At 42.1% G+C, this 23,130-nt stretch overlaps 1 protein-coding gene across 1 annotated transcript in view; it reads left to right on the forward strand.

Moving 5' to 3' along the window:
- Positions 1–23,130, forward strand: part of LOC106565750 (endoglin) — a 67,562-nt gene that overhangs the window by 15,268 nt on the left and 29,164 nt on the right. The window contains exon 3 of the mRNA XM_014133218.2: positions 22,851–22,999. Within this exon, the coding sequence (XP_013988693.1) occupies positions 22,851–22,999 (149 nt within the window). The remainder of the gene's footprint in view (positions 1–22,850; positions 23,000–23,130) is intronic.

Consider the following 23,130-nt stretch of genomic DNA (forward strand, 5'->3'; position numbering starts at 1 on the left):
CACCCTTGTTGGCAATCACAGAGGTCAGACGTTTCTTGTAGTTGGCCACCAGGTTTGCACACATCTCAGGAGGGATTTTGTCCCACTCCTCTTTGCAGATCTTCTCCAAGTCATTAAGGTTTCGAGGCTGACGTTTGGCAACTCGAACCTTCAGCTCCCTCCACAGATTTTCAATGGGATTAAGGTCTGGAGACTGGCTAGGCCACTCCAGGACCTTAAAGTGCTTCTTCTTGAGCCACTCCTTTGTTGCCTTGACCATGTGTTTTGGGTCATTGTCATGCTGGAATACCCATCCACGACCCATTTTCAATGCCCTGGCTGAGGGAAGGAGGTTCTCACCCAAGATTTGACGGTACATGGCCCCGTCCATTGTCCTTTTGATGCGGTGAAGTTGTCCTGTCCCCTTAGCAGAAAAACACCCCCAAAGCATAATGTTTCCACCTCCATGTTTGACGGTGGGGATGGTGTTCTTGGGGTCATAGGCAGCATTCCTCCTCCTCCAAACACGGCGAGTTGAGTTGATGCCAAAGAGCTCCATTTTGGTCTCATCTGACCACAACACTTTCACCCAGTTGTCCTCTGAATCATTCAGATGTTCACTGGCAAACTTCAGACGGGCATGTATATGTGCTTTCTTGAGCAGGGGGACCTTGCGGGCACTGCAGGATTTCAGTCCTTCACGGCGTAGTGTGTTACCAATTGTTTTCTTGGTGACTATGGTCCCAGCTGCCTTGAGATCATTGACAAGATCCTCCCGTGTAGTTCTGGGCTGATTCCTCACTGTTCTCATGATCATTGCAACTCCACGAGGTGAGATCTTGCATGGAGCCTCAGGCCAATGGAGATTGACAGTTATTTTGTGTTTCTGCCATTTGCAAATAATCGCACCAACTGTTGTCACCTTCTCACCAAGCTGCTTGGCGATGGTCTTGTAGCCCATTCCAGCCTTGTGTAGGACTACAATCTTGTCCCTGACATCCTTGGAGAGCTCTTTGGTCATGGCCATGGTGGAGAGTTTGGAATCTGATTGATTGATTGCTTCTGTGGACATGTGTCTTTTATACAGGTAACAAGCTGAGATTAGGAGCACTCCCTTTAAGTGTGTGCTCGTAATCTCAGCTCGTTAGCTGTATAAAAGACACCTGGGAGCCGGAAATCTTTCTGATTGAGAGGGGGTCAAATGCTTATTTCCCTCATTAAAATGCAAATCAATTTATAACATTTTTGACATGCGTTTTTCAGGATTTCTTTGTTGTTATTCTGTCTCTCACTGTTCAAATAAACCATTAAAATTATAGACTGATCATTTCTTTGTCAGTGGGCAAATGTACAAAATCAGCAGGGGATCAAATACTTTTTTCCCTCACTGTAGATACTTAATATTTTGTTAATGTTAGTATTGTCTTGTAACTTAACCTTTATGCCTTGTATGTGAATAATTCATTAATCATTTTTTTTCATAGTTTTGATGTCTTCACTAATTTTCTACAATGTAGAAAATAGTAAAAATAAAGAATGTTTGACCCGTAGTGTATTACAATAATAGTGACGACATCAAAACTATGAAATAACATTTATGGAATCATGTAGTAACCTCAAAATATGTTAAACAAAACAAAATATATTTTATATTTGAGATTCTTCAAAGTCGCCACCCTTTGCCTTGATGACAGCTTTGCACTCTCTCAACCAGCTTTTTAATTACATTTTATTTATTTCACCTTTATTTAACCAGGTAGGCCAGCTGAGAACAAGTTCTCAATTACAACTGCGACCTGGCCAAGATAAAGCAAAGCAGTTCGATAAAAACAACAACAACGAGTCACACATAAACAAACGTACAGTCAATAACACAATATAAAAAACTATGTACAGTGTGTGCAAATGTAGAGGATTAGGGAGGTAAGGCAATAAATAGGCCACAGAGGAGAAATAATTACAATTTAGCATTAACACTGGAGTGATAGATGTGCTGTAAGGGCCGACGCCGGACAGGAGAAGCAGGTAAACATTTAATAGGTAACAGACATAGAACACGACAGGAACAGCGTCAGCACACGGGTAAACAAGGACATATGACAAACATCAATCCCGAAGCAGGGATCAGAGCTAAGGAACAAACAGTTATAGGGAAGGCAATAACACAAGTAGAGCTCAGCTGAGTCTAATGTCTAATGAGCGCAGATACGCATGACGGGGAAAGGCAGGTGTGCGTACTGATGGTGTCTTGATTGCGTAATCCTGGAGAGCCTGGCGCCCTTGTGCCAGGGGGAGGAAGAGCGGGAACAGGCGTGACAGTATCCCCCCCCCGGGGCACCACCTGGGCGAGCCGGCCAAGACATGGGCGCTGGGCAAGCAGGCTGGGAGAGGGGGAGGAAGAGCGGGAGCAGGCGTGACATATGCAGAGTGCAGATGATGATGTGCAAGTAGAGATACTGGGGTGCAAAAGAGCAAGAAGATAAATAACAATATGGGGATGAGGTAGTTGGGTGTGCGATTTACAGATTGGCTGTGTACAGGTACAGTGATCGGTAAGCAGCTCTGACAGCTGATGCTTAACCTGTTAGGGCTAGGGGGCAGTATTGACACAGCCGGATAAAAAACGTACCCAATTTAATCTGGTTACTACTCCTGCCCAGTAACTAGAATATGCATATGATTATTGGCCTTGGATAGAAAACACCCTAAAGTTTCTAAAACTGTTTGAATGGTGTCTGTGAGTATAACAGAACTCATATGGCAGGCCAAAACCTGAGAAGATTTCAAGCAGGAAGTGGCCTGTCTGAGAAGTAGTGTTTCATCTTGGCTCTTTTTATTGAAGACTCAGGATCTGTGCAATAACGTGACACTTCCTACGGCTTCCATAGGCTCTCAGAGCCCGGGAAAAAGCTGAACGATATCGAGGCAGGCTCTGGCTGAAACACTTTATCGCTTTTGGCAAGTGGCCACTCAGAATACTATGGGCTAGGCGCGTGCCCGCGTCGACCGAATGCTTTCTTTTCCTTTGTCTGTTTACCTAAACGCAGATTCCCGGTCGGAATATTATCGCTTTTTTATGAGAAAAATTGCATAAAAATTGATTTTAAACAGCGGTTGACATGCTTCGAAGTACGACAATGGAATATTTACAATTTTTTTGTCACGAATTGCGCCATGCTCGCCACCCTTATTTACCCTTTTGGATAGTGTCTTGAACGCACGAACAAAACGCCGCTATTTGGATATAACGATGGATTATTTTGGACCAAACCAACATTTGTTATTGAAGTAGAAGTCCTGGGAGTGCATTCTGACGAAGACAACAAAGGTAATAACATTTTTCTTATAGTAAATCTGACTTTGATGAGTGCTAAACTTGCTGGGTGTCTAAATAGCTAGCCCTGTGATGCCTGGCTATCTACTGAGAATATTGCAAAATGTGCTTTCACCGAAAAGCTATTTTAAAATCGGACATATCGAGTGCATAGAGGAGTTCTGTATCTATAATTCTTAAAATAATTGTTATGCTTTTTGTGAACGTTTATCGTGAGTAACCTGTTAGGGCTAGGGGGCAGCATTGACACGGCTGGATAAAAAACATACCCGATTTAATCTGGTTACCACTCCTACTCAGTAACTAGAATATGCATATACTTATTACATATGGATAGAAAACACCCTAAATTTTCTAAAACTGTTTGAATGGTGTCTGTGAGTATAACAGAACTCAAATGGCAGGTCAAAACCTGAGAGATTCCTTTACAGGAAGTGGCCTGTCTGACCATTTGTTGAACTTCTTTTCCATCTCTATCATTTACTAAGGATCTCTGCTCTAACGTGACACTTCCCACGTCTTCCATAGGCTCTCAGAGCCCGGGAAAAAACAGAATGTCGTCATTCCAGCCCCAGGCTGAAACACATTATCGCCTTTCTCAAGTGGCCCATCAAGAGACACTAGCTTATGCGCGTGACCCCGACCGCCCCCGCCTTTGGGATTTTTTCCTCTGTTTGCCGAAAAGGAGATTCCCTGTCGGAATATTATCGCTTTTCTACGACAAAAATGTCGTAAAAATTTATTTTAAACAGCGATTGACATGCTTCGAAGTACGGTAATGGAATACTTAGAATTTTATTGTCACGAATTGCGCCAAGCGCGTGACACTTCTTTACTATTTCGGATAGTGTCTGGAACGCACGAACAAAACGCCGCTATTCGGATATAACGATGGATTATTTTGGACCAAACCAACATTTGTTATTGAAGTAGCTGTCCTGGGTGTGTATTCTGACGAAGACAACAAAAGGTAATGACATTTTTATAATAGTAAATATGATTATGGTGAGTGCTAAACTTGCCGGGTGTCTAAATAGCGAGCCCGTGATGCCTGGGCTATGTACTTAGAATATTGCAAAATGTGCTTTCACCAAAAAGCTATTTTAAAATCGGACATATCGAGTGCATAGAGGAGGTCTGTATCTATAATTCTTAAAATAATTGTTATGCTTTTTGTGAACGTTTATCGTGAGTAATTTAGTAAAATGTTAGCGAATTCCCCGGAAGTTTGCTAGTTCTGAACGTCACATGCTAATGTAAAAAGCTGGTTTTTGATATAAATATGAACTTGATTGAACAAAACATGCATGTATTGTATAACATAATGTCCTAGGGTTGTCATCTGATGAAGATCATCAAAGGTGAGTGCTGCATTTAGCTGTCTTCTGGGTTTTGGTGACATTATATGCTGGCTTGAAAAATGGGTGTCTGATTATTTCTGGCTTGGTACTCTGCTGACATAATCTAATGTTTTGCTTTCGTTGTAAAGCCTTTTTGAAATCGGACAGTGTGGTTAGATTAACGAGAGTCTTATCTTTAAATGGCTGTAAAATAGTCATATGTTTGAGAAATTGAAGTAATAGGATTTTTAAGGTTTTGAAAATCGCGCCACAGGATAGCCGTGGCTGTTACGTAGGTGGGACGAATTCGTCCCGCCTAGCCTAGAGAGGGTAATTTAGTAAATTCACCGGCAGTGTTCGGTGGGAATGCTAGTCACATGCTAGTCACATGCTAATGTAAAAAGCTGGTTTTTGATATAAATATGAACTTGATTGAACAAAACATGCATGTATTGTATAACATAATGTCCTAGGGATGTCATCTGATGAAGATCATCAAAGGTTAGTGCTACATTTAGCTGTGGTTTGGGTTTATGTGACATTATATGCTAACTTGAAAAATGGGTGTCTGATTATTTCTGGCTGGGTACTCTGCTGACATAATCTAATGTTTTGCTTTCGTTGTAAAGCCTTTTTGAAATCGGACAGTGTGGTTAGATTAACGAGAGTCTTATCTTTAAAATGGTGTAAAATAGTCATATTTTTGAAAAATTTAAGTAATAGCATTTCTAAGGTATTTGAATAACTCGCCACAGGATTCAACTGGCTGTTGAGTAGGTGGGACGACAAGCGTCCCACCTAGCCCATAGAGGTTAAAGTTAGAGAGGGAGATATAAGTTATCCAGCTTCAGTGATTTTTGCAATTTGTTCCAGTCCTTGGCAGCAGAGAACTAGAAGGAAAGGCGGCCAAAGAGGAGTTGGCTTTGGGGGTGACCAGTGAAATATACCTGCTGGAGTGCGTGCTACGGGTGAGCTGCTATGGTGACCAGTGAGCTGCGATAAGGTGAGGCTTTACCTAGCAAAGACTTATTGATGACATGGAGCCAGTGGGTTTGGCGACAAATATGTAGTGAGGGCCAGCCAACGAGAGAATACAGGTTGCTGTGGTGGGTAGTATATGGGACTTCGGTGACAAAATGGATGGCACTGTGATAGACTACATCCGGTTTGCTGAGTAGAGTGTTGGAGGTTATTTTGTAAATGACATCGCCAACGTCAAGGATTGGTAGGATAAGTCAGTTTTACAAGGGTATGTTTGGCAGCATGAGTGAAGGAGGCTTTGTTGCGAAATAGGATGCCGATTCTAGATTACATTTTTTATTGGAGATGCTTAATGTGAGTCTGGAATGAGAGTTTACAGTCTAACCAGACACCTAGATATGTGTAGTTGTCCACATATTCTATGTCAGAACCGTCCAGAGTAGTGATGCTAATCGGTTGAAGAGCATGCATTTAGTTTTACAAGCATTTAAAAACAGTTGGAGTCCGAAAAACAGTTGGACAACAGGCCCTCCGATTTGACACTCTGAACTCTATCTGAGAAGTAGTTGGTGAACCAGGCGAGGCAGTATTTGAGAAACCAAGGCTGTTGAGTCTGCCCATAAGAATGCGGTGATTGACAGAGTCAAAAGCCTTGGCCAGGTCAATGAAGACGGCTGCACAGTACTGTCTTTTATTGATGGCGGTTGTGATATTGTTTAGGACCTTGAGCGTGGCTGAGGTGCACCCGTTACCAGCTCAGAAACCAGATTGCATAGTGGAGAAGGTACAGTGGGATTCGAAATGGTCGGTGATCTGTTTATTAACTTGGCTTTCGAAGATTTTAGAAAGGCAGGGCAGGATGGATATAGGTCTATAACAGTTTGGGTCTAGAGTGTCCTTTGAAGAGGTGGATGACCGCGGCAGCTTTCCAATCTTTAGGGATCTCAGACGATACGAAAGAGAGGTTGAACAGGCTAGTATTAGGGGTTGTAACAATTTTGGCGGATAATTTTAGAAAGAGAGGGTCCAGATTGTCTTGCCCAACTGATTTGGTCGTCTAGTGCGTCTAGTGCGTTAAGAACAGAGAGTAAAAGGAGCATATTTCTGAGCGTGGAAGAATAGATTCAAGGCATAATGTACAGACAAGGGCATGGTAGGATGCGAGAACAGTGGAGGTAAACCTAGGCATTGAGTGAAAATGAGAGAGGATTTGTCTCTAGAGGCACCAGTTAAGCCAGGTGAGGTCACCACATGTGTGGGGGGGTGGGACAAGTGGGCTATCTAAGGCATATTGGGCCAGGCTGGGGGCTCTACAGTGAAATAAGACAATAATCACTAACCAAAACAGAAAATAGTACAAATAAAGAAAAACTCTGGAATGAGTAGGTGTGTCCAAACTTTTGACTGGCACTGTACGTACATGATAAATATAACACTCCCATTATGAATGAATTGAAAAGCAGAAAGTAATCCAGGGATAGGCCTATTTAGGGGGCTTTTAGCAGTTCTGGACTGGTTCCGACCAACATTTTTGTGTAAAGAACGCTTTGTGAATGGCGCAACATCAATTCCACAGGTATAGAGACAAAGTGGAGGAGCAATTCAGCGGGTCTGACACAAGGCATATGTGGCAGGGGCTCCTAACAATCACAGATTGCAAAAAGAAAGCCAACCACCTCACGGTCACCAACGCCACCCTACCAGACGAGCTAAATCTTTTCATCAAGATTAGAGCATAATGACCATGAGCTGCCGAGAAGAGCCCCCGATGATAATGTGGGCTACACACTCACAGTCTCCACTGAGGACGTATGTATGTAAGTCATTCAAACGTGTTAACCCTCGCAAGGCTGCCGGCCCAGATGGCATTTCTAGCCGTCCCTCAGAGCATGTGCAGACCAATCTCTCCCTAGCTCAGGCCTCTATACCCTCCTGCTTCAAGATGTCCACTATCATTGCCGTGCTCAAGAAAGGGAAAGTAACTGAACTGAATGACTACCGACCAGTAGCACTCACTTCCTTCCGTCATCATGAAGTGCTTCGAGAGGCTAGTCAAAGACTATATTACCTCCTCCAACTCCGACACACTCATCCGTCTCCAATTCGCATACCGCCCTGACAGATCCACAGACGATGCAATCGCCATTGCACTGCACACTGCCCTTACCCTCCAGGAACAAAAGGAATGCATATATGAGGATGCTGTTCATTGACTACAGCGTGGCCTTCAGTACCATAGTGCCCTCCCTATAAGCTCATTACAAAGCTCACAGCCCTGGGTCAGAACTCCTCCCTATGCAACTGGGTCCTGGACTTCCTAACGGGCCCCCCCAGGTGGTGAAGGTAGGCAACATTACCTCCTCGACACTGATCCTCAACACGGCGGCCCCACAAGAGTGCGTCCTCAGTCCCTCTTGTATTCTCTGTATACCCACGACTGCATGGCCTCACATAGTTCCAACTCCATCATCAAGTTTGCTGATGACACAACAGTAGTATCCCTGATCACCAGTAACGACGAGACGGCCTACAGGGAGGAGCTGGGCACTCTGAGGGCATGGTGCCAGGTAAACAACCTCTCCCTCAGCGAGGAGGAACCAGGCTGGATACGCCCCCGTCTTCATCAATGGGGCCGCTGCAAACTCCTTGGCGTACACATCTCAGAGAAGCTGAAATGGTCTAATCACACGGACACCGTAGTGGAAAAGGTACAACAGCAACTCTTCAACCTCAGGATGCTGAAAAAATGTGCTCTGTCCCCGAGGGCTCTCACAGTGTTCTACAGGAGCAACATTGAGAGCATACTGTCGGGCTGCATCACAGCCTGGTATGGCAACTCCACCGCCACGGGCCGCAAGGCTCTTCAGAGCCATTCAGTGTACACTGCCTGCCCTACAGGACACCTACAACACCAAGAAGATCATCAGTGACCCCAGCCACCCAAGCCATCCCCTGTTGTCCCTGCTTCAATCACTCAGACGCGGGCAGTACAGGAGCATCATGGTAAAAACTGAGAGACAGGCTGTTGAATATCCACCATTAGTTAGCTACCAGCTCCCCTTCCCCCCTGTTGCTCCCCCCCATGGACATTCCCCCCACACACCCTCAACCCTCACTTACCTTACCTGTTACTCCCCCTATGGACATTCTTTCTCCTGTTGCCCCCCCCCCCCCTTTACTCCCTTTATTGGTATTCCCTTTAATCTAAATCTGAATTACTGTGCACCCTGGGAAAACTCTGGTTGTCCCGCTTCACATGCCGTTCCCCGCTATGATGCAGGGCGAGTTTCTTATGCTTAGACGTTGCTGACGCCTGACAGATCTTACAATGCCTGGATAAGTGTTTTAAGTATCAGCTAACCATATCATATGTTATAGCAATTTGTCAGTCGATGACACAGTCTATGACATGCCACACAACCATTGGTTGTTGCGTTGCCTCGCCTTAGCTGTGAAACGTGCCCGCAGGATTGTGAAATCTGACACCTCATTTGCATTTTCTGGCCTGTACAGTCAAAGGATCGATTTCTCAACATGAAAAAGACACATTTAAACACAGAGGTACGAAGTTGTAAGAGGTAATGAGTCAGCAGGTATTTGAATGGTGTCTCTGTGTCGCTCAGAGGATGCTGGGCAGAACAATCAGCTAATAAAATGGTGCCAATTTTGTACTGTCACTAAGTATGATCATATTTATTTTACAGTTATAAGAAAGGTGAAATCTTATCATAAGTAATTTATAATTAGATTGTTGCTATATTTAGAAAGCATTTCAATCATTTTAAATCTTATTCCCCCACTTTTGTTGAACAGGAAAAAAAATAATCTATGATTTTTCATATTTTCATTTTTTTTTAAATCATATTCTCATTGTGTGCTTGAGCTTGTGTCCTCAAAAGTGACTACACCTCAGAATTGTATAACTATTTTTACCAGGATGGCGAGATTTTAATATTTCTGTCAGTATAATCATTACTAGGTATTGTTTATGGCCCTCTCATGATAAATAATTACTTTTGGGTATGTCTATTTAGGTGGAAATCTACATCGACATTACATTTAACAGGTTAATAGTCTGTACTTCCCTTTCTAAAGGAATATAGTCTAGCTTGTTGACAACTCTCCACACTCAGACAATGTCATTACTCTTAGAGGAAGATAAATAATTGTATTATTGACTGTATGTTTGTTTATTCCATGTGTAACTCTGTGTTGTTGTTTGTGTCGCACGGCTTTGCTTTATCTTGGCCATGTCGCAGTTGTAAATGAGAACTTGTTCTCAACTAGCCTACCTGGTTAAATAAATGTGAAGAAAAGAAGAAAAGAAAACAACACTGCAAGCTGCGGAATCTCTTAATCTTTGGGTTATCTTTGGTTCCGACTCCACTTCTTCAACTTCTCAAAAGTGTCAAAAATATCAAAATCTTTATTGCTATGCTATCCCCGATGTGACCAACCAAAAGTGGGCTCGTTAATATTTTCTGGGAAATCAGTGGAGAAAAATGGATTAATGTCTGTTGGTCTATGAGAAACATATGCTGCGCAAAGCGATATCAATCTTGAATGATTGGAAGCACCCAGTATGCAATACGTCGCTGCTGCTTCCATCTGCTCGGCGGAACAGTGTAAGCACAGCAACCGCTAAATTAGTCTTTCCCTCCAAAAGCAACGTTTGCTAATTAACGCCTGGAAGATTAATAGACTCTCGCTATAGTGCAAATTCAAAATGTCTCGTCATTTTGCAATGAATTAATTTCTTCACACTGGGACCAACCTGAGGACTGAGAGCTAATAAGGTGTTTATGGAACACCTTGTCAATTTGACAGAAGAGGCAACTGAACCAACAAAACAAAAACATCGCCCTCTCTGATGCTGCCTCGAATATTACAGATAGATGTTTCTGTATGTGTGTGTGTGAAAGAGAGAAACAGAGAGAGATATGGAGAAAGAGGGAGAGCATATATCAACAGGGAATGGCAATGTATTTAACATTCACCATATCGAAAGTTTCTTGCATCACCGTTCTAGGAAAGAACTGCTAGTGTAGTGAATGACAACAGTACACACAGTTTGTCGACATCAAAGCGTCATATTGCTTTAGGAACAGCAGCACACAGACAGGCCATGAAGACTAATTGGGAGACAACTCTCAAGCCTCTAAGAGATAGGCGTGTTGTGTGTGAGAGTGAGCCATAGGCCCTCCATGCGTCATTGGATTTGTTGTTGCGTCTACTGTACTTCCGACAAAAGGAGACATCTGACAAACGGCTCCCAGAGGTATAAACAGAGCTACTGTATTTGAAGAAAAGCTGTCTCCAGACCAGCTTTCACATCCCCAATGTCAATGCCACGTAACATCCCCAAATAACCGCGCACATGCACACACCACACACAAAATACCCCTCCCCCTTACTACCACATACAGTTGAAGTCGGAAGTTTACATACACCTTAGCCAAATACATTTAAACTCAGTTTTTCACAATTCCTGACATTTAATCCTAGTAAAAATTCCCTGTCTTAGGTCAGTTAGGATCACCACTTTATTTTAAGAATGTGAAATGTCGGAAAAGTAGAAGAGAGAATGATTTATTTCAGCTTTTATTTCTTTCATCACATTTCCAGTGAGTCTGAAGTTTACATACACTCAATTAGTATTTGGTAGCATTGCCTTTACATTGTTTAACTTGGGTCAAACGTTTTGGGTAGCCTTCCACAAGCTTCCCACAATACGTTGGGTGAATTTTGGCCCATTCCTCCTGACAGAGCTGGTGTACCTGAGTCAGGTTTGTAGGCCTCCTTGCTCGCACACGCTTTTTCAGTATTGCCCACAAATATTTTATTGGATTGAAGTCCGGGCTTTGTGATGGCCACTCAAAATACCTTGACTTTGTTGTCCTTAAGCCATTTTGGCACAACTTTGGAAGTATGCTTGGGATCATTGTTCATTTGGAAGACCCATTTGCGACCAAGCTTAAACTTCCTAACTGATGTCTTGAGATGTTGCTTCAATATATCCACATAATTTTCCTTCCTCAATAAGAAATCTATTTTGTGAAGTGCACCAGTCCCTTCTGCAGCAAAGTACCCCCACAACTTGATGCTGCCACTCCAGTGCTTCATGGTTGGGATGGTGTTCTTCGGCTTGCAAGCCTCCCCCTTTTTCCACCATACATAACGATGGTCATTATGACAAAACAGTTCTATTTTTGTTTCATCAGACCAAAGGACATTTCTCCAAAATGTACGATCTTTGTCCTCATGTGCAGTTGCAAACTCATCTCTAGGAGACAGAACACGTCTCATTCCTGAGCGGTATGATGACTGCGTGGTCCCATGGTGTTTGTACTTGCGTGCTATTGTTTGTACAGGTGAACATTGTACCTTCAGTCATTTGGAAGTTGCTCCCAAGGATGAACCAGACTTGTGGAGGTCTACAATTTTTTTCTGAGGTCTTGGCTGATTTATTTAGATTTTCCCATGATGTCAAGCAAAGAGGCACTGAGTTTGAAGGTAGGCCTTGAAATACATCGACAGGTACACCTCCAATTGACTCAAATTATGTCAATTAGCCTATCAGAAGCTTCTAAAGCCATGACATACTTTTCTGGAATTTTCTAAGCTGTTAAAGGCACAGTCAATTTAGTGTATGTAACCTTCTGATCCGCTGAAATTGTGATACAGTGAATTATAAGTGAAATAAACTGTCTGTAAACAATTGTTGGAAAAATTCCTTGTGTCATGCACAAAGTAGATGTCCTAACCGACTTGCCAAAACTGTAGTTTGTTATTAACCTGTTGGGGCTAGGGGGCAGTATTTTCACAGCCGGATAAAAAACGTACCCGATTTAAACTGGTTACTACTCTTGCCCAGAAACGAGAATATGCATATAATTAGTAGATTTAATAGAAAACACTCTAAAGTTTCTAAAACTGTTTGAATGGTGTCTGTGAGTATAACATAACTCATATGGCAGGCCAAAACCTGAGAAGATTCCATGCAGGAAGTGCCCTGTCTGACAATTTGTTGTCCTTCTGTTGCATCTCTATCGAAAATACAGCATCTGTGCTGTTACGTGACACTTTCTAAGGCTTCCATTGGCTCTCTAAAGCGTCCAGAAAGTGGAATTACGTGTCTCCTGTCTCTGGGCAAAGTACAGCAGCAGAGTTTGTAAGTGGCCTGCCTGGGGACAGTGAGACTGAGATGCGAGTTCACGAGACTTCTCCATTTTTTTCTTTCAGTCTTTGAATGAATACAACATTGTCCGGTTGGAATATTATCGCTATTTTACAAGAAAAATAGCATAAAAATGTATTTAAACAGCGTTTGACATGCTTCTAAGTACGGTAATGGAATATTTTGACATTTTTTGTCACGAAATGCGCTCGCGCATTACCCTTCGGATAGTGACCTGAACGCACAAACAAAACGGAGGTATTTGGATATAAGTATGGAATTTGGAACCAAAACAACATTTGTTTTTGAAGTAGAAGTCCTGGGAGTGCATTCTGACGAAGAACAGCAAAGGTAATCCAATTTTTCGAATAGTAATTCTGAGTTTAGGTTGCCCCAAACTTGGTGGGTGTCAAATTAGCTAGCCTGTGATGTTCGAGCTATGTACTCAGAATATTGCAAAATGTGCTTTCGCCGAAAAGCTATTTTAAAATCTGACATAGCGTTTGCATAAAGGAGTTCTGTATCTATAATTCTTAAAATAATTGTTATGTATTTTGTCAACGTTTATCATGAGTAATTTAGTAAATTCACCAGAAGTTTTCGGTGAGTATGCTAGTTCTGAACATCACATGCTAATGTAAAAAGCTGGTTTTTGATATAAATACGAACTTGATTGAACAAAACATGCATGTATTGTATAACATAATGTCCTAGGAGTGTCATCTGATGAAGATCATCAAAGGTTAGTGCTGCATTTAGCTGTGGTTTTGGTTTTTGTGACATATATGCTTGCTTTGAAAATGGCTGTGTGATTATTTTTGGCAGGGTACTCTCCTGACATAATCTAATGTTTTGCTTTCGCTGTAAAGCCTTTTTGAAATCGGACAATGTGGTTAGATTAACCTCTTACATCTAGACGTTCCGCTAGCGGAACACCTGCTCCAATATCCAATGATAGGCGTCGCGCGAATGACAAATTCCTCAAAAATACAAAAACTTCAATTTTTCAAACATATGACTATTTCACAGCATTTTAAAGACAAGACTCTCCTTTATCTAACCACACTGTCCGATTGCAAAAAGGCTTTACAGCGAAAGCAAAACATTAGATTATGTCAGCAGAGTACCAAGCCAGAAATAATCAGACACCCATTTTTCAAGCTAGCATATAATGTCACAAAAACCCAGAAGACAGCTAAATCCAGCACTAACCTTTGATGATCTTCATCAGATGACACACCTAGGACATTATGTTATACAATACATGCATGTTTTGTTCAATCAAGTTTATATTTATATCAAAAAACAGCTTTTTACATTAGCATGTGACGTTCAGAACTAGCATACTTCCGGGGAATTTGCTAACAATTTACTAAATTACTCACGATAAACGTTCACAAAAAGCATAACAATTATTTTAAGAATTATAGATACAGAACTCCTCTATGCACTCGATATGTCCGATTTTAAAATAGCTTTTGGTGAAAGCACATTTTGCAATATTCTAAGTACATAGCCCAGCCATCACGGGCTAGCTATTTAGACACCCGGCAAGTTTAGCCTTCACCAAAATCAGATTTACTATTATAAAAGTTTGATTACCTTTTGTTGTCTTCGTCAGAATGCACTCCCAGGACTGCTACTTCAATAACAAATGTTGGTTTGGTCCAAAATAATCCATCGTTATATCCGAATAGCGGTGTTTTGTTCGTGCGTCCCAGACACTATCCGAAATGGTAAATCAGGGTCGTGCGCATGGCGCAATTCGTGACAAAAAAATTCTAAATATTCCATTACCGTACTTCGAAGCATGTCAACCGCTGTTTAAAATCAATTTTTATGCAATTTATCTCGTAAAAAGCGATAATATTCCGACCGGGAATCTCCTTTTCGGCAAACAGAGGAAAAATCACAAAGACGGGGCGGCCAGGGCACGCGCCTAAGCCCACAGTCCCTTGATCGGCCACTTGAGAAAGGCGATAATGTGTTTCAGCCTGGGGCTGGGATGACGACATTCAGGTTTTTCCCGGGCTCTGAGCGCCCATGGAAGATGTAGGAAGTGTCACGTTAGAGCAGAGATCCTTTGTAAAAGATAGAGATGGCAAAGAAGTTCAAGAAATGGTCAGACAGGCCACTTCCTGTAAAGGAATCTCTCAGGTTTTGACCTGCCATTTGAGTTCTGTTATACTCACAGACACCATTCAAACAGTTTTAGAAACTTTGGAGTGTTTTCTATCCAAAGCCAATAATTATATGCATATTCTAGTTACTGGGCAGGAGTAGTAACCAGATTAAATCGGGTACGTTTTTTATCCAGCCGTGAAAATACTGCCCCCTAGCCATAACAGGTTAACGAGAGTCTTATCTTTCAAATGGTGTTAAATAGTCATATGTTTGAGAAATTGAAGTTATAACATATTTGAGGCATTTGTATTTCGCGCCACGCGATTCCACTGGCTGTTGACTAGGGTGGGACGCAAACGTCCCACTGGCCCAGAGAGGTTAACAAGAAATTTGTGGAGTGGTTGAAAAACAAGTTTTAATGACTCTGACCTAAGTGTATGTAAACTTCCGACTTCAACTGTACATTCACAGTAGCAATGAAAGTGACAGTGGTAATCAGGGACTTATTGATAGACTGTGGAGATTTGTATGGCCTGAGGATATAAGGAGAGAGTTAAGGCACTGTGCAGTGCAGTATAGGGGTGAGAGGCCTGGGGACACTGCGGGCCCCTGCAGAGCACTGATAAGAACTTGTTTACTTTCCTGTGGATGGTCAGGCCTCAGTCTGCAGCCGTGGAAACAGCGGGACAATAGGTGTGTAGAGCTGGAGATGCGGGAGCAGGCCATTTTAATTTAGTTAATTTAGCAGATGCTCACACCATAGTGTCATCAGACTTTTGATACCAATGCATGGTGAAAGGGGGGCACAAAATGGTGAACCACTATAAAAAAAATGGTATAGAAAGTATTTTGTATTTAGAAAATACAAATTACAGCTCTCCAAAGTATGTTGTTACAAAATACATTTGATTTTAGTTCAGCCCAGTGTAATGCAAATTACAAAATACTCAAAAGTACTTTAAATACATATTTCAAGTACATGTGACATAAATACTACTGTATTCATGAATAACAAAAAATAACAAAAAATACTCATCCCCAGAATATCTGATTAAATCAAATTCTTAGGTCTTGATGTAGAATAATGAATATCCTATCTCAAATAAAGGTGAATGTAGGATAGTACAAGTCAAAACTGCTTCATCTGCATTTTGCTGTTCCTCCCTGTCAAAGTGAATAGTGGTTTGATCTTTTGACTCTGTGAAGAGACTCAATAAAGGAAGTCACTGATTCCAGAAAGTGGCTTGTTGCGGGCAGGGTCACAATGCCTCTCTTGAATATATTACCCTTAATGTCAGAGTTGTGTGGGTTTTTATTTCCAGCCAAGGTCCTCTTTCTGCTGAGTCGGGAGATCCATTCCACAGAATACTGACGTTGGACCTTTCACCTTTCAAACAAGAACTGATAGTCTGATCCAAGTCATATGAGGCTGATGATAAAGTAATGCGTTTAATATTTCTGATTTTTGACAGTTTTTTAGAGGAAAGACCCATACTGGCTTTATCCCCTACGTGATGCCATTGTTCTCAATACACCTACATATGTAGGATCTTAATTTGAGCCAGTGTGCTACAGCAACAAAAAGAGATATGAATTATTATGTAATTTTACGAACAAATGCACACTGTTCAATCACCCTATTACAGGCAATGCCATTAAGATTAATGGTATCATTATGTGTTCCACCAAAAATGTGGAATATCTGATCAAGTGTATTTGTGGTCTATGCTATGTAGTAAAAACAAAACGAGCTCTGAAAACAAGGATAGCAGAACACATGAGTAATATCAGTACTCTTGACCAGAGAAGCCCTGTGGCTGCGCATTTCATGGAGGCTTGTCACAATATCAGCTCTCCGAGATACATTGGTATCGAACATGTTAAGAGTCCTTGGAGATTCTGATAATGTATTACTGAGAAGAGAATTGTATTGGATTCACCGTTTGTCTGTCATGTCTCCAAAAGGTCTTAACCAAGAGTTTGATATCAGACCATTTCTTGCATGAATATGTCACATTTATTTGTCCTGCCATCCAGGTCTCCACTTGGTCATTTTGTACATACAGTATACAGTATATTCGATTTTCTGTAATTATTAAGTGCCCATCTCATTGATATACAATTATTAGAGGTACACAAGTTGTTTGTGAAATAGGTCACTGTAATTATATCTACGGCCACTGCCAATGGTCGTATGGGTGGGTATTTCAACAGTTTCCAATGTAATCTATTTTTGGTGTTGCTTAGGTTTTAACTAGAACCGATTTGTATGCATGTAATCCTTTATGACCACATGTACACTACCGTTCAAAAGTTTGGGGTCACTTGGAAATGTCCTTGTTTTTGAACGAAAAGTGATTTTTTTGTCCATTAAAATAACATCAAATTGATCAGAAATACAGTGCAGGCATTGTTAATGTTGTAAATGACTATTGTAGCTGGACAATGCAGATATTTTATGAAATATCTACATAGGTGTACAGAGGCCCATTATCAGCAACCATCACTCCTGTGTTCCAATGGCACGTTGTGTTAGCTAATCAAAGTTTATCATTTTAAAAGGCTAATTGATCATTAGAAAACCCTTTTGAAATTATGTTATCACAGCTGAAAACTGTTGTCCTGATTAAAGAAGCAATTAAACTGACCTTCTTTAGACTAGTTGAGTATCTGGAGCATCAGCATTTGTGGGTTCTATTACAGGCTCAAATTGGCCAGAAACAAAGAACTTTCTTCTGAAACTCTTGTTCTGAGAAATGAAGGCTATTCTATGCGAGAAATTGCCAAGAAACTGAAGATCTCGTACAACGCTGTGTACTACTCCCTTCACAGAACAGCACAAACTGGCTCTAACCAGAATAGAAAGAGGAGTGGGAGGCCCCAGTGCACAACTGAGCAAGAGGACAAGTACATTAGAGTGTCTAGTTTGAGAAACAGATGCCTCACAAGTCCTCAACTGGCAGCTTCATTAACTAGTACCCGCAAAACACCAGTCTCAACGTCAACAGTGAAGAGGCGACTCCGGGATGCTGGCCTTCTAGGCAGAGTTGCAAAGAAAAAGCCATATCTCAGACTGGCCAATAAAAATAAAAGATTTAGATGGGAAAAAGAACACAAACACTGGACAGAGGAAGATTGGAAAAAAGTGTTATGGACAGACAAATCTAAGTTGAGGTGTTTGGATCACAAAGAAAATTCGTGAGATGCAGAAAATATCATGACACAAGGCGAGACCCAGATGCAGACAGAGGAGGCAGATGGTTGGAGTCTTAAAATGTTTATTAATCCAAAGGGGTAGGCAAGAGAATGGTCGTGGACAGGCAAAAAGGTCAAAATCAGATCAGAGTCCAGGTACAGAGTGGCAGACAGGCTCGTGGTCAAGGCAGGCAGAATGGTCAGGCAGGTGGATACAAAGTCCAGAAACAGGCAAGGGCCAAAATCGGGAGGACTAGAAAAAAGAGAATGCATAAAGCAGGAGAATGGGTAAACCGCTGGTTGACTTGGAAACATACAAGATGAACTGGCACAGCGAGACAGGAAACACAGGGATAAATACACTGGGGAAAATCAGCGACACCTAGAGGGGGTGGAGAGAATCTCAAGGACAGGTGAAACAGATCAGGGTGTGACAGAAAAAATGAAAAGATGCTGGAGGAGTGCTTGATGCCATCTGTCAACCATGGTGGAGGCAATGTGATGGTCTGGGGGTGCTTTGGTGGTGGTAAAGTGGGAGATTTGTACAGGGTAAAAGGGATCTTGAAGAAGGAAGGCTATCACTCCATGTTGCAATGCCATGCCATACCCTGTGGACAGTGCTTAATTGGAGCCAATTTCCTCCTACAACAGGACAATGACCCAAAGCATAGCTCCAAACTATGCAATAACTATTTAGGGAAGAAGCAGTCAGCTGGTATTCTCTCTATAATGGAGTGGCCAGCACAGTCACCGGATCTCAACCCTAATGAGCTGTTGTGAGAACAGCTCGACCGTATGGTACGTAAGAAGTGCCCATCAAGCCAATCCAATTTATGGGAGGTGCTTCAGGAAGCATGGGGTGAAATCTCTTCAGATTACCTCAACAAATTGACAACTAGAATGCCAAAGGTCTGCAAGGCTGTAATTGCTGCAAATGGAGGATTCTTTGACGAAAGCAAAGTTTGAAGGACACAATTATTTCAATTAAAAATCATTATTTATATCCTTGTCAACGTCCTGACTATGTTTCCTATTCATTTTGCAACTCATTTCATGTATTTCTAAAGTGATCCCAAACTTTTGAATGGTAGTGTATAGACTCTGTGATTAATTATGATTGACTATGCGCTTAAGTGAATCTAATTGCTTCCACACCCACCATGCGTCATGTGCCTAGTGGACATATGAAGTGAAATGTGTATATTTTGGGATTGAAGCACTCAGACTGTTTGACCTGATGAAGATCTATTTCGGATTGAAACGTTGTCATTAAAGCTGTGAATTGGGAGCATAAACAGTGTATGGGCCTTTCTGTTCTTTTTACGATTATAATTTATGTACATATTTGTAGGGGTGGATCAAAGTCTGACATTAATAAGTACAAAGTTCAGAAGCCTTTTTTAACCTCAAATATACTACAAGTTAAACATTTATCCTGCAATAGGATGATCAAATTAAGATCTGTACAGTATGCCTTGAAGAGTTGGGCAAGTTGCAAAAAAGATTACAAGATTGGAAATAATAATTAAAATAATTTTTGCTGTTTAGTTGTGTAATACGTCAGGGACATCTGTAGATATGAAACATTTCCCACAATGTTAGGTATAAACATTAATGTTAAACAAACTATTTATGTACAAAAAAAACAAGAAGGCACAGATAGTAGACTTGGAATGTACCAGGCCGTGTCAGAGGGCTAACTTTGTGTACTTTACAGTATTGAGAAATCCCCCACCCCATACCTCGAGCCCCACTGTAGTCCGTCCCTCAGACAGGAGCCACATGTCTATTTGGGCATTTTCTTTGGCTCAGCATCAGGTCTGGGAGTTGACCAGAACAATGAGACTAGAAGGGGCAGTCAAGAGACAGATACAAACAGGCAGAAAAAGATAAGGGAGGAGGAGAGGTATTAATGGCAGATTCAGCAAGATGGCCAGACGCGATTCAAGCCAAAGACCTAAATACTCAGATGAACACTGTGACACATCATCATTTTCTAAACATCCTCTATTATCCTATATCATATCATACATCTCATATACTGTAGGCTACATCCTCTGGCATCTAAAATCATGATGCATTCATTCAACCCTGACTCTGCCTCACATCTGACTCACATCTAAATGGGAATCACCACCATCATTCCTAAACATCTCTTCTTCCAATGGAAAATAAAATGTAAGGCGCTGCTGATAAAAATAGATAAAGACAGAGGAGGAATGGAACAGCACTTCTCTATAGCTCATTTACCAGCAAACCGCTTAGTGAGGCCGTTGGCATTTCCGGGTCAGGCAGAGGGGTCAGTGTGACTATGGTTTATATTTTTAGTGACCGGTAAATAGGATAAGGAGAGGATCTGTGTGTGTGTGTGTGTGTGTGTGTGTGTGTGTGTGTGTGTGTGTGTGTGTGTGTGTGTGTGTGTGTGTGTGTGTGTGTGTGTGTGTGTGTGTGTGTGTGTGTGTGTGTGTGTGTGTGTGTGTGTGTGTGTGTGTGTGTGTGTATGTGTATATGTGTGGTGTGTGTGTGCTTTGCTCGGTGGTGGCAGACACCAGGGGGTGATTTACGTAAAGCAGTCCGGCGCAGTCACAGGCTGTTGACTCTGTCACGAGACAGCGTTTCTTTATGGCAGGTAATCTGGCTGTTAAGTGGACATTATGAAGGCACAGTGGCAGAATAACAGGAAGCCAGGCCTTGACTAGGGCAGGAGAAGAGGGATGATGAGAAAAGAGAGGGAGTAGCTCGCTCGTGGAGCAGTGGGGAAAGAAAGAAAGCCACAGTTCATTAACGAAAAGATGAGAGGCTGGAAAGAAAGAGCTGTTTGTGTGGTGGGCATTGGCTTGACTTTACTCATGCCCCTTCTCTCTCTCCCTTCTCTCCCTCCATCCCTCCTCCTCGTAGTGATGAAAATGTGATTCATTGATCCTAGATCAGCACTGGTACTCTGATACGCTTTGTGAATATGAACAGGCCCAGGAACTGAGAAGCTATGATTGTCTCTTAGATGTTCATAGCAGTTTTGAACTCTCGTAATAAGTTATCAGAATAAACCATTATACGTGTCTAAATCCGATCATTTAATTCTGCCACTGTGAAACATATCAGCTGAATGATAACTGATCTTTCTAGAAAATTGTGAGGTTTTCGATTCATCTTTACCACCGACTCATTCCAATTTTAAAAAAGATCCATCACATAGAACGAGCTTAAAATCCTCATACATTTTTCAATGGAGCATTGTCCTCTGTGCTCAATAATATCAGCCCTTTCCATAATGGGTGTCAGTGGTATCCTGTTTAGATGCGTGTCTACTGATTGGGACTCAGAGACTCAGACCAGGGTCGTCTCTGTTGTATCTGTCCTGTGATCATATCTGGGTCAGGAGACAGACAGTCTGAGCTGTGGGGCATCAGGGCCCAGCCCAGGCCCCAGCACAGCCAATCCAGATCTGAACGTGCTGCAACCGTGACGCCTGCCACCCAATGACCCCGCAAGGTGCAGATAAAGCCCTAATCAGATCTCACTGTGATGGGCGGGACTTGGTCCTAGTGCTGACTGTTGATTGGGTATGAAGCGACACCTGACCCTGCTCTTCCTGAGGAAGGAGGCAGTTTAGTGGTGGGGAATATTTATATAGCACTAAAAGGACACTCCCCCAGGGGACAAAGTATTAGGAACAGATAAAGCAAATACATACTTTTTTTTAACCGTTCCCTCTGAGGTCTCCACACAATGCCAGTCTCTCTGACTCTCTCCCTACATTCACACACACACACACACACACACACCCACACACACACACACACTAGTAAATCAGCTGCCCTGTGTCTGTGTGACAGAGAGCAGAGGTTGGGGAGGAAACTCCCTGTGGTGTGGCATGGTGCAGTCAGAGAGTGAGGCATAGCAGAGGAATGGACTTGATTTAATGTTACCCATATGGCCGTGAGGTCCCAGATTCACTTGACCTATCAGCCGTGCCAGTCAGACTGGCAGCCCCTCCTACACATTTAGCATCCATACTCCTTACTTTATCTCCTGATTACAACACATGGCAGTGCTGCTTCCTAATGACCCTCCATGCAACCCTTGTCCCCTCCTTCCCTTCCATAGACAGTCACTGAGTCACGAGTGATGGAGTGTATGTGGAGGAATCAGAGATGAATAGAACAGGAAAACAACACCCTCCATAGGCTAGGCTAATCTGTAACCAAGAGGGTGATTGAATATGTGTTTCAGATCATGTATTATAGTGCTAGTCTACCGAGCTCTTTGCATGTTGCCTAACATATATATTAATATATCTCGCTAATGATACTGTATCTTGGGTTTTACTGTATTTATGGTTTATGCATAAAACATTATGAGGAAATGCATAATGCATTATTCATATGGTCATAATAGAGGGTGTTAGCTCTATCAGCTCTCCTTGGTTTTCTCTTTTTATTGTACCTCTCCTCTTGTACACTCTTAGAAAAAAGGTGCTATCTAGAACGTAAAATGGGTTCTTCTGCTGTCACCATAGGAGAACCCTTTGAATAACTATTTTTGGTTTTAGGTAGAACCCTTTTCGGTTCCATGCAGAACCCTTTCCACATTATTGGCCATCATTGTAATAAAGAATTAGTTCTAGACTCGTTAAATAAAGGTTCAATAAAATGTATGGTCCCAGAACATGTGAACTCTCTACTCTGTTTAACCAGGTTTCCCCCTGTCTCTCCCCCAGCATCCCAGCAGACCTGTAAGCCAGTGGCGGTCCCTGAAAACCAGAATGCCTGGATCAGGTTGAGTGAGATGTTTCCAGGTTGCTGGACCAACTACACCACTCACGACGGCAAAGAAGTTCACATCCTCAGCCTGCACTACACTACTGAGGTAAGGCAATCTACTGTATACGGTTTGCCTGTCCTAAACTACTGTGGAAGGCTTCCACTGCATTTCAATCGACCAGTATGCTCAGTGTAAAGATGCCCAAGATTAAGACACAGGTTCCAATATGCAGTACA

The sequence above is a fragment of the Salmo salar genome, chromosome ssa01 (assembly GCF_905237065.1).
Source record: "Salmo salar chromosome ssa01, Ssal_v3.1, whole genome shotgun sequence".
Lineage (NCBI taxonomy): Eukaryota > Metazoa > Chordata > Actinopteri > Salmoniformes > Salmonidae > Salmo > Salmo salar.